The 14,138-nt window shown below is 61.4% G+C and overlaps 2 protein-coding genes across 3 annotated transcripts; both read left to right on the top strand.

The window, feature by feature from the left end:
• The first annotated feature begins 695 nt into the window (after positions 1-695).
• Positions 696-3,713, top strand: PITHD1 (PITH domain containing 1). Its single transcript, XM_072885004.1, has 6 exons — positions 696-914; positions 1,146-1,189; positions 1,352-1,429; positions 2,326-2,430; positions 2,948-3,056; positions 3,295-3,713. Exons 1-6 carry the CDS (start codon positions 726-728, stop codon positions 3,394-3,396), a joined length of 627 nt encoding a protein of 208 aa, XP_072741105.1. The 5' UTR covers positions 696-725; the 3' UTR covers positions 3,397-3,713.
• Positions 3,714-4,098: 385 nt separating this feature from the next.
• On the top strand, positions 4,099-13,632 carry LYPLA2 (lysophospholipase 2). Of its 2 annotated transcripts, XM_072885003.1 has the most exons (11): positions 4,136-4,200; positions 5,483-5,697; positions 6,742-6,847; positions 7,638-7,669; positions 8,349-8,414; positions 9,236-9,283; positions 9,481-9,551; positions 9,829-9,902; positions 10,096-10,197; positions 10,650-10,826; positions 11,064-13,632. In XM_072885003.1, the coding sequence occupies exons 3-11, from the start codon at positions 6,770-6,772 to the stop codon at positions 11,112-11,114; spliced, it is 699 nt and encodes a 232-aa protein (XP_072741104.1). In that variant the 5' UTR covers positions 4,136-4,200; positions 5,483-5,697; positions 6,742-6,769; the 3' UTR covers positions 11,115-13,632. The 2 variants fall into 2 exon arrangements, with proteins under 2 accessions (XP_072741103.1, XP_072741104.1); XM_072885002.1 differs by lacking the exon at positions 5,483-5,697 and having other exon boundaries at positions 4,099-4,200.
• The last annotated feature ends 506 nt before the right edge of the window (positions 13,633-14,138 follow it).

Raw genomic sequence — 14,138 nt, 5'->3', positions numbered from 1 at the left:
CGTTCCCAGTCTCTGGGTGCCTGGGGTGTCACACTCGTGCAATGTTTCTGTGCTACGCTACACACGAAGGAACTGAGCAGAGCTGCCTCTTCCCCCTTCGCTGCCCCATGAGTAACGTGGGCAGGAGGGGGAGTGACTTTGACTTGCATTTGTATTTTGGTCCCTAACTGTGTATATACAATTTTCTATGTTCCTTTTTTGTGGTAACTAAGATGAATATTTTAATTAGATAAGTTATATGAAAAGAGGAAAATCATGTCTCAATAAAAGCCAAACACTGGACCGCGTCTGCTTGTTCTTTCCTGTCTCTGAGCAACGAATGTTAAATATTCATTAGCAAAATTAGCTCTCCGTGCCCCCTAGGAGGGTCCCTGTCCCAGCGGCAGCGGCGGGGGGTGCTCCCGTTTCCCCCCCACGGCTGGACCGAGCCCCCCCCGAGTTCCCGGCGCTCAAGAGAAGCAGCCTTGCCCTTCCCGCGGCGGCCGGCACTGCCGGCGCAGCCCGGCCTCCCCCGGGGTCCGTCCGCGGCCGGGCTGGGGCCGAGCCCCCTCCCCGGGCCGAGCCCCCTCCCGGGGCCGAGCCCCCTCCCCGGGCCACGCCGCTCGCCGCGGCTCGCTCCCCCGGGGGCCGAGCACGTGCAGCGCCGAGCCCCGCCCCCTCGCTGGTGGGCGGGGCGGCGGCGGCGCGCAGGCGCGGTGCTGGCGGGGCGGGGGCGCGGCGCAGCCATGGCGCACGGTCACGGCCGCTGCTGCTGCTGCGGGGAGGAGGCGGCGGCGGTCGGCGGGGACCGGGGCGCGGCCTGGGGGCTCTACCTGCGTATCGACCGGCAGCGGCTGCAGTGCCTCAACGAACTCCGCGAGGGCAGCGGCGCGCTCGTCTTCCGCGCTTGGGAGGAGCGCGGTGACCGCGCCCAGGTGGGGCCGGGCCGGGCCGGGCCGGGCCGGGGCCCGCAGCGGCGCCGCTGCCTGAGGAGAGCCGGGCGGCGGGAGGGGACCGTGGGCCCGGGAGTAAGCGAGGTGTCGTGGGTCCCCGCCTTGCCCCTGGGCCCCTCCGAGGTTACCCGCCGTGTTCCCCCGGCCCCCGCTGCGACACCCGCGTACCTGCGCGGCCGGGGCCAGCCCTGACCCGCTCCTCTCTCTCCCCAGTTCGTAGAAAGCGACGATGATGAGGAGCTTCTGTTTAATATCCCGTAAGTTCTTTCCCTGAGCAGCTTTGGCATCGTTTTGGCTGCTGGGAGGGCTTCTTCCTTGCCTTTCTGTTCCTGGGAACGAGGCACGTCTGTGTGCTGCTGTAACCGGGGCTGATTCGGAGAGAACGGACATGAAAACGCTGCTTCGTTGTCTCTCGGCAGGTTTACGGGCAACGTGAAATTAAAAGGAGTAATTGTGATGGGAGAAGATGATGGTACGCATCCAGCAGAGATGAGACTGTAAGTAAAACGAGCGTTAACTTTGCTGGAGCCTAAACTGAACCGATTGACTCGTAGCTAACGACAACAGCGATTCTCGCGCTGTTGGGTGTCCAAGCGCCCGGCGAGGGTGCGCAGCATGGGAGAAAGCAACGTTACTCTGCAGCACCTCAGGCATTGCAGAGCCCCAGGAGGAAAAAGAAACAGTAACTTGTACAGAGATGAGTGTGGCTACTTGCTGCCTTTTCTCTAGAGAAATGGGGCACTGACTTTAATTAGAAGACAACTTTTGGTGGAGACGCTGGCTGTGCTGTGAAGAAACCAACCTGCTATGGGCTTAGCGGGCTGCGGGAGGATCAGTGGGCCGAGGGGTTACGCTTTGGGGGGAAACTCTGAGGCCTGGGAGGGAGGGACACAAGTGACAGAATGTCCTGCAGACAGGTGAGGTTCGTCAGGCTCTTGGCAGCGGTCCGGCTGTGCTGAGCCACGTGGCCTGTTTTATCTCCTGAAGGGAGAGAGAGCTTTCTTAATACTACCTTTTTTTTTTTTTTTTAATTAAAGAGTAGTGAGTACTCTGCAGCTCTTGCTTGTGGGGAAAGAAATACACCTTTATGGAGCCCCTGTTTTCCTTGGTCTCCAGTGTACTAGGGTCTGGGTTTCTTCATGTACCCAAGCATGCCAAGATCTGTATCTCCCAGCTTTGTTCTCACTCTTCCTTGTCATTTCTTCAGGGTGTTGGGTATTCTGGAACACGATGATGCTTTGTGGTGGCGTTGGTATTTTCTCCCTTAGAAGACAAAGCAAATCCAGTTTCTTTTTGTTGAGAAGAATCCGGGTAGCGCTAATGGATGGGGAGGGAAACCAATTAGCTGACCTGTGTGTTAATAACTTCCTGGGTTTCCTCCCTCTCTTCCCAGGTTCAAGAACATTCCTCACATGTCCTTTGATGACGCAGCCAGGGAACCGGACCAGATGTTCAGCCTGAACCGGGATCCGATGGGCGAGCTGGAGTACCCCACCAAGTACGATGCAGACCCATGCACCCGGGGGGTGCGGGGGGCTGCTCCCCCCCGAGCGCAGGAGCTGCTCTATCCAGCCTGCTGGTGTGCCGCCAGATTTTAGGAAAGTGTTAGCAGAGGGTGGTTCCTTCCCTTGCATCTCAAGGCTGCCCAGAGTAGAATTTGCCTCCCCAGCTCCGTCCTGCCCTTGTCTGGTGGGAGCTCTGGTCTGAAACCACCTCCCCGGAGCCAGGGGGATTTCTGTGCCTGTGAGCCAGGACTTTTCAGGGTGCAGAATCATCCCGGTGTCGTGTGCCCTGCTCCTAGCCCCCCAGTGACAGCTTGTTGCTGGCCCGCTCACCACAAGCGTGAGAGAAGCTGCTCCTCCTGCACACTGAAGTCCTTTGCTCCCAAGTCTGACTCAGATTAGGGTAGGAGCTACGCACAGTGCGGGGCCGCAGCGCCGTGCTGAGGAGGTGGCAAGGCAGCAGAGTGTCAGCTTGTACGCACAGCTCTGGTTTCAGAGTGTGTTTTCTTTCAGAATTGCCCGTTTCTCCAATGTTTACCACCTCTCCATCCACTTTCCGAAGAACTTTGGAGCAGAGACAACGAAGATTTTTTACATAGGCCTGAAAGGAGAGTGGACGGAGGTAGGTGGGAGCAGAGATGAGCGAGACTGTGCTAATAGTGTAAAAAGGGCTTTAAATCATAGCTTAAGTTGAGCTCTAGCGGTGAGGAAGACGGTGAGGGTAGTGTGGCGATGGGGATGGAAGGTCTGCAATGCAGAGTCTGCAAGATGGGAACCTGCTCAGCTCTTGCCAGTCAGGTGTTTTAGGAGGGACTTGAATTCTGCTCTCCTCTGGACTAACACGTTTAATCTTAATGCAGGCTCATCGCCACGAAGTCACCATCTGCAATTACGAAGCATCAGCAAACCCAGCTGATCACAAGTTGGAACAAATCACCCCACAGACTCACTTCATCTCCTAACAGTGCTGTCGGGAATCTCCCGCAGGCTCTGGTATAAGTGTACGGACGTGATGGGCTGACTCGGACAGAAATGGCTTCCTGAAGCACTGGAGTGTTGGATCAGCTTTACGTTTTGGTCTTTGCCTTGGAAAGCAGAGTGCCAAGTGTGTGCAATGCCTCTACGAAGGCGGCCGCCGAGGGCAGCGGCGTGTTGGGTCCTGCGGAAGGCAGCAGATCTGCTCTCGTTAACGGGAGACTCGGTCTTTAGGCAGAGGCAAGCTCGTGTCTGGTATCGTTTGCTTCTCTGACTGCCAATAAAACACACACCGAGGTGCAGAGCTGCGGCTGTGGCCTGGTCACCCAGATCCCTCTCCCTGAATGTGGGTCACAGCCTGGCTCTGGAGCGGCCCTCCTGTCCCCGCGGGGAGCCGGCGGATGCGGGGGCGAGCCAGCAGCGACAGCGGGGACGGCTCCGGGCCGCGGCTGTCGCTGGCGGGAGGGGGCGGCGCCCGCTGCCTCATCGGCAGCGGAGCCGGGAAGGCGGGCGGGGGCCGGGCCGCTGTGGTAACGACGGGGGACCGGGGCCTCTCTCCCCATGAGGCCCCTGGCAGACCCAGCTGCCCCGCATTTCGCGTCCTCGGCCGGGCCGGCCCCGCCGCGTTCGCCTCCGCCCCGCGGGGCCCGCTGCGAAGATGGCCGCCCCCGAGGGGCGGGTGGCGCGTCACTTCCGCCGCGCTGACCCGGCCGCGACCCGGTGGGCGGAAGTTCCGGTGGGAGCGCGTCGGGGGAGCCGGGAGGAGAGCGCGCGCCGGGCCCGCGGGAGAGGTGCGGGGTGGGACGTACCACCGGGGCGCGGCGGGGGGGAAGCTCTGAGGGGAGCCCTGTAGGGGAGCCGGGGCGGGGGGCGCTCCCTGAGGGCAGGGCCGCCTCCCGGGCGGCGGGAAGGCCGGGGCGGGCTGAGGGGCCCCTTCCCCGCGGCGCTGCCGGGCTGTTTAACGGGGGGAGCGGGACGGTAGATCACCGGCTGGCGCGGCTGCGGGCCGGGCGCAGGGCGCTCCGTCAGAGAGGCCGGAGATTCGGGTCTCCGCTCGCCGGGCCCCCCCCCCCACCCCGCGGTTCCGGCTCCGGCCGGTGGCTGAGGGCGGGTCCGGCCCCGCGGGTCCCGGGTGGGCCCCGGCGCCCTGCGGCCTCGTGCTCGGGGCGGCGGGGGAGCCCGCTGCCGGTAACGGGGCCGCTCCGAGCAGCGTGGAACCGCCCTCCCGTCGCAAGCCCCCCTCCTCCCACGCCCAGGGGCCTCCCGCGGGTCGGTACGAGCCCTCCAGCCTTTCAGGAAAACCCCCAAAAGCCCCGTTTCCACGGAAAACTGGCGTTCCCGTTCCGGCCGCGGCAGGTGGGAAGTTCGCGGGGCGGCCGAGCCGGGCGTGGGGTTCACCGAGCCGGGCGTGGGGTTCAGGCCGGCTCCCGCCTCCCCTCGGGCCGCCCCCCGCGCCCTACCACGCTCCTCCCGCCCCTCCGCTTCCAGGCGGGATTTCTCCAGCCTCCTGTTGCCGGTTCGGGCCTGGGGGAGAGGCCGGGGCACGTTAATGAACGGTGATCAGCAACTCGCTCCCCTCCTGACGATGCCTGACCCCGGGGCCGGGCCGTGGGATTCCCACCGGCGTCACTCTCGTGGGCGAGGGGTAGCTGTGGGGTGCGATAGCTCTGGGGCTGCCACTGAAACAGCCCAAACTGGACACGAGTTCATCTCCTTTTTTTGTGTGGGGGTGCTTTTATGCAGGCACAGACCCTTTTTGGGGGCTTTATCCTTCCCATGTTGTGTTTTGGCCTCACGGCTGCTTCTGCTCGAGCTGTTCTTGTGGCAGCAGCCGTGGACCCTCCTGGGAGATAGATACCCCGGGAGTGGGGCAGAAACACCCCAGAGAAATCTCGGGTGTCTCCAAGGGGTGGCCCGTGGGGTGTTTCGGGCAGCCTCAACCCTCGAAATCCCTCTTTTCCCTGAAGCCTCTGTGAATAAGGCCAAGACGCGAGTCTGTGTCTGCTCAGGGAGCGCGTTTCAGTGTCTCCATCTGTCATGGAAGATGCTTTTATTTATGGCTCTTCTTGCCAGGATTTTTGGCAGGTGCTGTTTGTCCTCGCTGGTTGTTTTGACCCTGGAGTACACACGAGCACGTGGGCTGTGTGTCTGTGAGGTTCGCCAGACCTGAGGAGCTTGTTGTTCCCGGTGTTTTTATTTGAGTCGGGGAAACAGCTGACGAACAGTTGGTGAAACGAGTCGGGCAGGTCTTGGCCCAGGCTGGTAGAGGAGGAGGCTGTTTCTGTTGGGTAAGGCTGTCTGCCGGGCTACCGGGAGTTTGGGGGGGTTTGGGTGGTCCCCTCCCATCCGAAACCCTCTGGGGATGGTGCTTGCTGTGAGATGTGAGGACTTGAGCAGACCGCAGGGTCTGATCTTGCTTCTGGCAGGAGCCGGGGGGCTGATCTTACTCCTGGGAGATGATGGCAGCGCTGTAAACATGCTCTGATCTAATTAGTCCTGGGCGGTAAGCGGGGGTTAGGGCCTGTCACGTGAAGTGTGGTAGTTTTAGTGATTTGCACTGGGAACAAACGCCATCGGCTGTCGCGTCTGAAGGGGATGTCGTGGGGGCTGCTAGCTCTGCCAGAGCTGCCTGCCCTGCAGGTGACCGGGATCTGGGAGGTGACAATCAGCCCTTCGTGCTGGCAGGAGACCGTTGTGGTGGGGACAGCGGCGGTGGCCTTGCCTGGCTGCCTGGTGGGGAGGGACAGGGATGGCCTCGCTGTGGGGGGCGCAGGCTCTGGGAGGCAGCGAGGGGCTTGGGTCTCAGGCTAGTGCCTGAACGCTCTGGTTTATCCCCAACCGGCTCCATAAAAGAGGGCTGGACCTTTTATTAGTGCTGTAAAGCCTGTGCTGCTGCGTGCCGAGGGCCAGCGTTTCCTGCTTCCTTGTCGGAGCAGATGTGGGTCAGGCTCCTCCTCGGCTCCGCTGGCAGCCGGGAAGGGATGCTGAGGCTGTGTGACGCCTGGCCGCCCTCTGCCCACGTCGTTACAGTCACAGAAATAACTTTGGCTTTGAGGTGTAACAGAGCTAATTTTAACACTTCCAGTACCCCACGCACATATCCCCGCTCACACGCATCTGGTGCTGCGATGTGGGAAGTGTTTTCTGCTTCCTGGCTCTCCGGCATTGCCAGGCCAGGGACGGAGCAGGGCTGTCCCAAGGGCTTAAACATCAAAGCCTTCACGTACTTGTTTAATTTTCCCCCAAATAGCTGGTCCCTCTGGAGCAAGTTGTTGCTGGGGGAGGAAGAAGGGAGTTTTTTCCTGCCTTACCTTTGTCCCTCTGTCCCGCAGGTGCCAGTGTCTGAGTCCCTCTCGGTGTATGTGTGGTAACAACATGTCTGTCCCCCTCCTCGCTGACGCAGTGACTGTCTCAGGGGCAGAGCGGGAGACTGCCGCGGTAAGGGCCGGACCCCTCCTGCCTCACCTGCTTCTTCCCTTTTAGCAGTCTTGAAGATAAGGAGCTGCTTCTGTGGGGTTCAGAGGGGCCAGGAGCTGAGCCTGTAATCCCTCAGCTCCTCAGATGTACGTCTGGGTGCATCAAAGGGGATGCAGGACCAGCGAGTTCCTGTCTTGCTGGGGAAAAGTAACTGTCCTTTGGGCTGGGCTGTTTGTTACTGGTGCTTGGCCCAGCGTGGAAGCACGGGCCCAGCCTCACAGCTAGCCTTGACCTGCAGGGAAGTCAGTGGGAGTTGGATCTGATTTAGCTGTTTAAGCTTTTAAAAGCAAATCCCCCAAAGAAAATCCTCTGTCCTTCCCTGGGGCCCCACAGGCTGCCCTCCCTCTGCTCCCTGTTGCTTAGGGGCTGCTCTAGTCTGAGATGAAAAGCCTGTAGAGATGGGTTTTGTGAGTCCTTGGCAAGCTCGGCCTCTGCTCAGCATGGTGCCACGCAGCCTGGCGGGACGATCCATCGCTCTCTGGCAGCCAAGGGGCCGACGACGCCCACGAACCTGGCCGTGACAGCAGGCTCTGTGGCATGATGACGGTGATGTGCCTGTTCCACCCATCCGTCATGCTCAAAGCTGCAGAGACGTGTCATTAGCATCAGCTAATTTCTGCCTGTTTGAGTCTCCTCTAGTTAGTGACTAAGTGGTCTTTTGCCGCTTCCCTGCGAGCCCAGCCCTGCCTCTCTCCCAGGGCACTGGCTGTCGCACCAGCTAATTCTTTTGTTTTTCTGCTTAATTTAACAGGTCATTTTTTTACATGGCCTTGGAGACACGGGGTGAGTATTCCTAGAGCTGGCTCTGGCTGTGACGCGTGGTTTGCTGAATGTGGGCCCGGCTGTTTGCTGCAAACGCCAGTGCTGCTTTCCCTAGGGGCAGCTCCGAGATTTGTCTGGGGCTTTGAGCTCAGTCCGATAGCCGTGCCTGCGCCACCCTCACAGGGAATCGCCGGCCAGCAGCTGCCTGCACTTGAATATTTATGATCCCAGCAGGCTGGCAGCCCCCCGCCTCCTGCGGATTTGATTTTCTGCTTTCTTTAAGGCAAGCAGATAAGCACTGCGGTTTTTCCAGTCCTTGGGAGTTGGGTTGTGTCTACGCGAGTGCATCCCTCTAATGTGCAAGGCCACCTTAGAGGACAGCGTGAGATACAGCAGTTACAAAAGGCTTCTCCCTGCACAGGAGATTCTCCCTCCTCCCTTGCTGATAGCAGCTTCCCTGCCTCCAGCTGCGGGGCTTTGTGCGCTGCCTTTGCCCTGCCGCAGAGGAGATCTGTGCTGGGGATTCATGTGGGATTCAGGCTGCTGGGGTGGGCAGGACCTGGTAAAATAACGTTGTAGCAGGGGCAGGAGGCCAGTAGCCTCGGAGAAAACGTGTCTTTGGGGGAAATCCCTCACCTTCACCAGCATCCTCCACAATGCTAAGGCAAACCTTGAACTCCCTTCTCTCGTCTCTCCCCAGGCACAGCTGGGCTGATGCTCTCTCCTCCATCCGCCTCCCCTACGTGAAATATATTTGCCCTCACGCGTAAGTGTCGTTCTTGCTTCGGGAAGGGCCTTGGGGGGCCTGGGTGGGCCGTGACGCTGGTGCCTGCTGCCAAGACTGCTTGGGGAGGCAGATGGTGGCCGGTGCCCTGACCTACCTGTGGGGCTGTGCAGTGAGGCTTGCTCTCCTGCTGTGGCCGGTTCGTCCAGGGCCCCAGCCCTGTCATTTTCTGCCTGCAGGCAGAGTGGTTCCCCACAGAGCTGATCAGTGCAGGAGCTGCTGCTCTGAGTCTGTTTTCTCCCTTATCCTGTCCTCTGCCTCTCCCCAATGGCTGCAGAGAAAGCCAAAAGCGCTGGAGCTCCTTCCCCGTCCCCCTGGTCAGGCAGGAGGGGGCTCAGCAGAAAGGGAAGGAAACGCTCCCCGATGTGTCCCCCGTGTCGATAGCAGCCCGTGCAGGGGGGCACTCACCGGGCTGGGGGAACTCCGCCGCAGCAGTGTCCCCGGCAGCAGGGCCTCGGCTTCCCAGTGTCCGGCTCGGCAGCAGAGGCAGCTGCTCTGTCAGCATCTCCTGGCTCGGCAGCAGCAAACAGGAGAGGGACGCAGGTGCTCTCCTCTCCAGGCAGGCCACTTGGCAATGCCCTAGAGCTGCCAGCTCAGCCGGGATCTGCTCGGGGCTCACGGATGATTCCTGAGGTCACCTTGCGACCCCCAGGCTGGGTCTGGTGGCACCGACCCACTGCTGTCCCTTGGGAGAGGTGTCCTGCAGCTGCGGGCAAGAGGGCCGGTCACCCAGCTCTCCCCTTGGCTCGGACTTTCTTCTCTTGCACTTGAACTAAAACACCCAAACTGTTTTTTCTCTGCAGGCCCCGGATCCCAGTGACCCTCAACATGAAGATGGTTATGCCCTCCTGGTCAGTGCTTTGGGTGACAGGGGTGGGTGGGACCCTTTTGAGGGTATATTTTGGGGAGTGAGAGGGATGGGGGGACTGAAGAGCCAAAATCCACTGCCCTGTAGGAGTCAGGGGAAGGGCAGAGCACACCCAGCTCTCACCTCCCCACACCATGGGTGCTCGGAGAGGTTTGGGGCTGACCCTGCTTCCTCTCTCAGGTTTGATCTGATGGGGTTGACTCCGGATGCACCTGAGGATGAAGCTGGGATCAAGAAAGCCGCAGAAAACAGTAAGAGACATTGGGGAGAGGGAAGCACTGAGCTCCTGGGTGCCTCTCCCTCGCTGGGACAGGAGCAGATGTCTTCCTTCCACCTCTCCTTCCTTTCTGCTCTCCTGTGATCCCAGCCCACCTTCTCCCTGGCTGAAGCCAAGTGCGTTCGGTCCCTGGGACCTCCGGCACCTGCCTCTCCCTGACGTGCTGAGTGTCCTGTGTGCACCCCCAGGCCTCGGGTGCTGCTCTTCAGCCCCCCCACCTTTCACTGACCTGTTTCTCTGTCGTCTTGCAGTTAAAGCAATTATCGAGCATGAGATGAAGAACGGGATCCCACCCAACCGCATCATCCTGGGGGGCTTCTCACAGGTGAGCTGAGCTGCAGGGGGCTGAGGTGGAGCAGACTGAGGGTTGGGTTCCCTCTTCCCTCTCTGAAGACACCCCTCAAAGGGAGCATCCGTGGCAGGGAGGCGGGTGGGTGCTGGGCGAGCTGGGGGCTGGTGGGTGCCCCGGGGCCGCGGATCCCCCCGTGGCACTAACGGACCTTCCTCACCTGCTGCAGGGCGGTGCCTTGTCGCTGTACACGGCTCTCACCTGCCAGCACCAGCTGGCCGGCATCGTGGCGCTCAGCTGCTGGCTCCCGCTGCACAAGGCCTTCCCGCAGGTACCCTGCGCTGCTGCTGCTGCGTGTGTCCGCAGGGAGGGCTGGGGTAGTGGGGGGGGGAAATTTTCCCATCCGGAGTTTGCTGCTGGGGCTGCTGGAGGCACAAGGTGCCTGTGGTGGGGGCTTAATCCCACGCCCCTGCTCCTGGGGCCTGGGGTGGGTGAGGGCACAGGAGAAACGAGGGCTCTGCCTCCCTGTGAGCCGATCTGTGAGCCGATCTGCTCCCCAAGCCTCCTCGTGCCCACTGGGCAGCAGCTCGGTCCTAGTGGCAGCGTGGGAGGAGGCGTTTGGTGGCAGGGCAGCAGGCGCTGTGTGAGCAGCTCTCCCACGTCCCTCTCGAGGAGGGGAGCTGCCAGGTGATGTGCACGGGGACGCAGAGAAAACACCTGCACCGTTCCCCACTGGGGATCCCCTCTCCTGGGCACCTCTGAGCGCTTCCTTCCTCGCTGCAGGCGGCAAATAACGGCGTGAACAAGGACATCGCCATCCTGCAGTGCCATGGGGAGATGGACCCCATGATCCCCGTCCGCTTCGGGGCCCTCACTGCTGAGAAGCTGAAATCTGTCGTCACCCCCACCAAGGTCCAGTTCAAAACCTACCCTGGCGTGATGCACAGTTCCTGTCCTCAGGTCAGTGCCTCGGCGCGGAGAGAGGGGACGGGGCTGTCAGGGGTTAGTCTCGCCTTTGGGAGCCACCCCAGCACGGTGGGTCAGGCAGGGCAGGGAAATTGCTGAGTCCAGAACACACGGGATGTGTTTATTCCCCGATTTACTCCGGGGAGGCTGCGCAGCCCTCGTGCCCCCACGCGTGGGACAATGCACGGCCCTCGAGGAGCCCCAAAGTGACGGGCTCTGTGCTATCCGCAGGAGATGATGGCGGTGAAGGAGTTCATCGAGAAGCTGCTGCCCCGGATCTAAGCGGAGCCAATCGAGACTGTTGCAGGGAAGGACGCCGAGGTCGCAGCCGCTGATCTTTCCCCCGTGACCCGTCCGCTGCAAACGGAAGCCATGGCACCCCACCGCACCTCCCGCCGCACCCCCGGCCCCCGCCTCTCCCCGTCTCCTCGCACCGCGTCCTCTCCGGCTGGGGGTGCCCCGTCTCTCCCTGCTGCTCTCGGAGCTGAGATTGGAGCTGTCTAAGGCGAGTTTTCCAGTGGCCTTTTCTCTCCTCTTGCTCCGAGCGGTTTCTGCGGGGGTCACCATCCCCTCAACTCCCTGTTCAGGCACCGCAGTGTGTGGGTCTGGCATGGCACGGGCGAGGTTTTTTTTGTTGAGTTTGGGGTTTTTTTGTAACAGTATTAGGGGTGGGATGTGCCCCCGTGCGGCGGGAGGAGCGGTGCGGGCACAGGGCAGGGCTGGGGCACCCTCTGGAGCCCTCCTTGGCTCGGAGCAGCCTGTGCTCCTCCTCTGCCCTCAGCCCGTCCTCTCCATGGCTACTCTCGGCCTCTGCTCAGGCGACTCACGGGTTTTCAATCAGAGCTCAGGAACCCGGGACTCTCCTGCGAATGCCTCAAGGCCCAGGGCAGAGGCTCTGCTCTGGGCCGGTACCACCAAAGGCTGCCCCGTCTCCCGGGGCCGGCAGAAAGGCGTCCGCGCAGCTCCTGCACCTCCTCGCACGGGGCCCCGGCCCCTGCCCTGTCGCACACGCACACTCCCCAGCGGGCTCGCCCCGTGCTCCAGCAGCCTCAGCCCTCGGCTTGTGGCAGCTCTGCCCTCCTCGCGATAATCGCCTCCTTCCTTCTCCTCCTCCTCTTGTTGCTTTTACAATCTCTTCCTCAGCCCAGCGGGGTGTCCCACAGGTTCTCTCTGCGCCCTCAGAGCCCCAAAGCCCTGCCGTTTACAGCCGGCGTCCGAATGGCTTTGCCACAGAGCCCGCCCGGCGCTGGCCCGGTCCTTAACGTCTCTCTTGCTGCTACTTCTCCTTCCCTTTGGACTCGGGCTGGCTCAGGGAGGGAGAGGAGAGGCGAGGAGAGGCCCCCGGTCCCCAGGGATGGCTCCTGGCGCAGCTGGAGGAAGCAGGTTTGCTCCCAGCCATCATCTCACCAGCATCTAACGCCTGGGTGCTGCTGCGCCCCATCCTGCGGGGCAGCGCGGGGGTCTCCGTGCTCCCCAGGGCGAGGGCTGCGGGCTCTGTTGGCCTTTCCGTGTACAATCACAGGTTTCCCCGGGGCCCCTCGCCCGGCTGGCTGGAGGCTGCGGCCGAGACTTGTCCTCTCTCGAGCGGTGGCCTGGCCATGCCGGCAGCCGTGGCTGGTTGGGGCGCGGGACCAGGACCGTTCCCCACCAGCAGAGCAGCTCCCCGGGCACAGGGCCCCGAATGTCTCCTCCGCGGGTGGTCTCCTGGCCGTCCCCTCCCCTCCCGCAGGGCTGAGGGCACTTGCTGTTGAGCAGCACTGCCCTTCTCACCTCTCCTCCATGGGCTGAGCCCGCAGCACTGTTGGGCCCTTCCGGGCTGGAGCTGTACATGTCTTTTAAAAAAAAAAAAACAAAAAAACAAAAAACAAACAAAACAAAAACCACAAAACCCACCTAGCCTAAGGGCTGTCGCTCCCTCCCGCGTGCTCCGGCTCTGTGTGGGTTGATGCCTTGTCCGGCAGAGCCCACAGAGCCTCTGCTCGGTGCCCTGTGGCCAGCAGCGGGCTGTGGCCGGGCTCACGCTGCTGTGGCCAGCACATCCCCGAGGGCGAGGGCTGCTCTGGGGGGGGGCAGGTGGGGAGCTCAGTGCCAGCACCTCTGCTCCAGCCGTGCCCTCCCCTCCTGGGATGCGTAAAGCAATAACCCGCTCTCCGGAGAGTCGGATCTGTCGGACTCATCCTTGGTTGCTTTCTTGGGTTGTTTTGGGTGGTTGGGGTTGGTTTTCCTCCCTCCCCCCCCCCCTTAGGAAGTCTTAAACCAGCAAACCTGCTGCTGGTGTCGGGGGGAGCCCGGCTCTTCCCCTTGCTTGGGGTTCAGTCCTGCTGTTTCTTCTACTTTGTCTGTTTTAAAGCTGCTGTGTCCTCCCCTCCCTGCGCTTGGCGGGTGGGGAGGTGAGAGGGGCTGGCTGGGACGGGAACGCAGCTCCCTGCAGGTGACCTGAGGGCTGGCGGACGGACAGACCGACCTATTTGACTGTGAACTGGAACTGTGTGCGTAGCGGGGGCCGGCGGGGGCCTGGGACTCGTGGCCATCCTTGGGCACGGCACGGGTGGCCGCGCTGGCTCCTTTGCAGAGCATTCCTGCTCGCTCCCTGCCTGAGCAGCACGCGCCTGGCCGGGGCCGTGCTGAGGACCCGGGAGGGAGAACGGCTTCTCTCCATTCCTCAATACAGCTTTCTTTTTTTTTTTTCTTCTCTTCTCTCTCTCTCTCTTTTGTCTTCCTTGTAAATGTTTGGGGTTTTTTGTGTGTGTGTTCCACGGAGTCAGAAACAAGGTTAAATAAAGAGTAAACCTCTCCCAGAGCTGAGCTGGCGTCATTCGTGGCTGGGCAGGAAGCGCAGTCAGCACCTCTGTAACGGAGGTTCGGGGGGAGCGGATCAGCACGAGGCCCCAGGGTGCCGTTTCTGGGGGCAGCAGCTCTGGCTGAGGGGAAGCAGAACAGAGCTGCCACTTAGAAAGTAAGAAAGTTTATTTAAAAACAAATCAAAAGCTCAATTCATAATTTAGTAGCATAAGTTATTAATCCAAGTGACAGCAAACCAGGCTGACTGCGTCATCACTGCCTAACGAAGCCGTTAGAGCTGCCAGTAATAAATAGGACCAGTATTTGACAGCTGAGCAGAGCCTTCTCCTGGGCAGCCTTTGGCAACGTGATTACGGAAGCGGCTGCCACAGGCAACATGGAAGCAAAACCAGGCACCAGCCAAATCTAACAGCAGCAGGGGGGCTGCGTGCAGGCAGGCGAGGCTGGCCGTGCCCAGGGCGCTCTCAGCCGTGGGGAAGGGCTCCTCTGGCTCGGCAGGAGCAC

The sequence above is a fragment of the Ciconia boyciana genome, chromosome 21 (assembly GCF_034638445.1).
Source record: "Ciconia boyciana chromosome 21, ASM3463844v1, whole genome shotgun sequence".
In the NCBI taxonomy this organism is placed as follows: Eukaryota; Metazoa; Chordata; class Aves; order Ciconiiformes; family Ciconiidae; genus Ciconia; species Ciconia boyciana.
The sequence above is the reverse complement of the archived record's forward strand: the minus strand, read 5'-3'. Positions and strand labels throughout refer to the sequence as shown.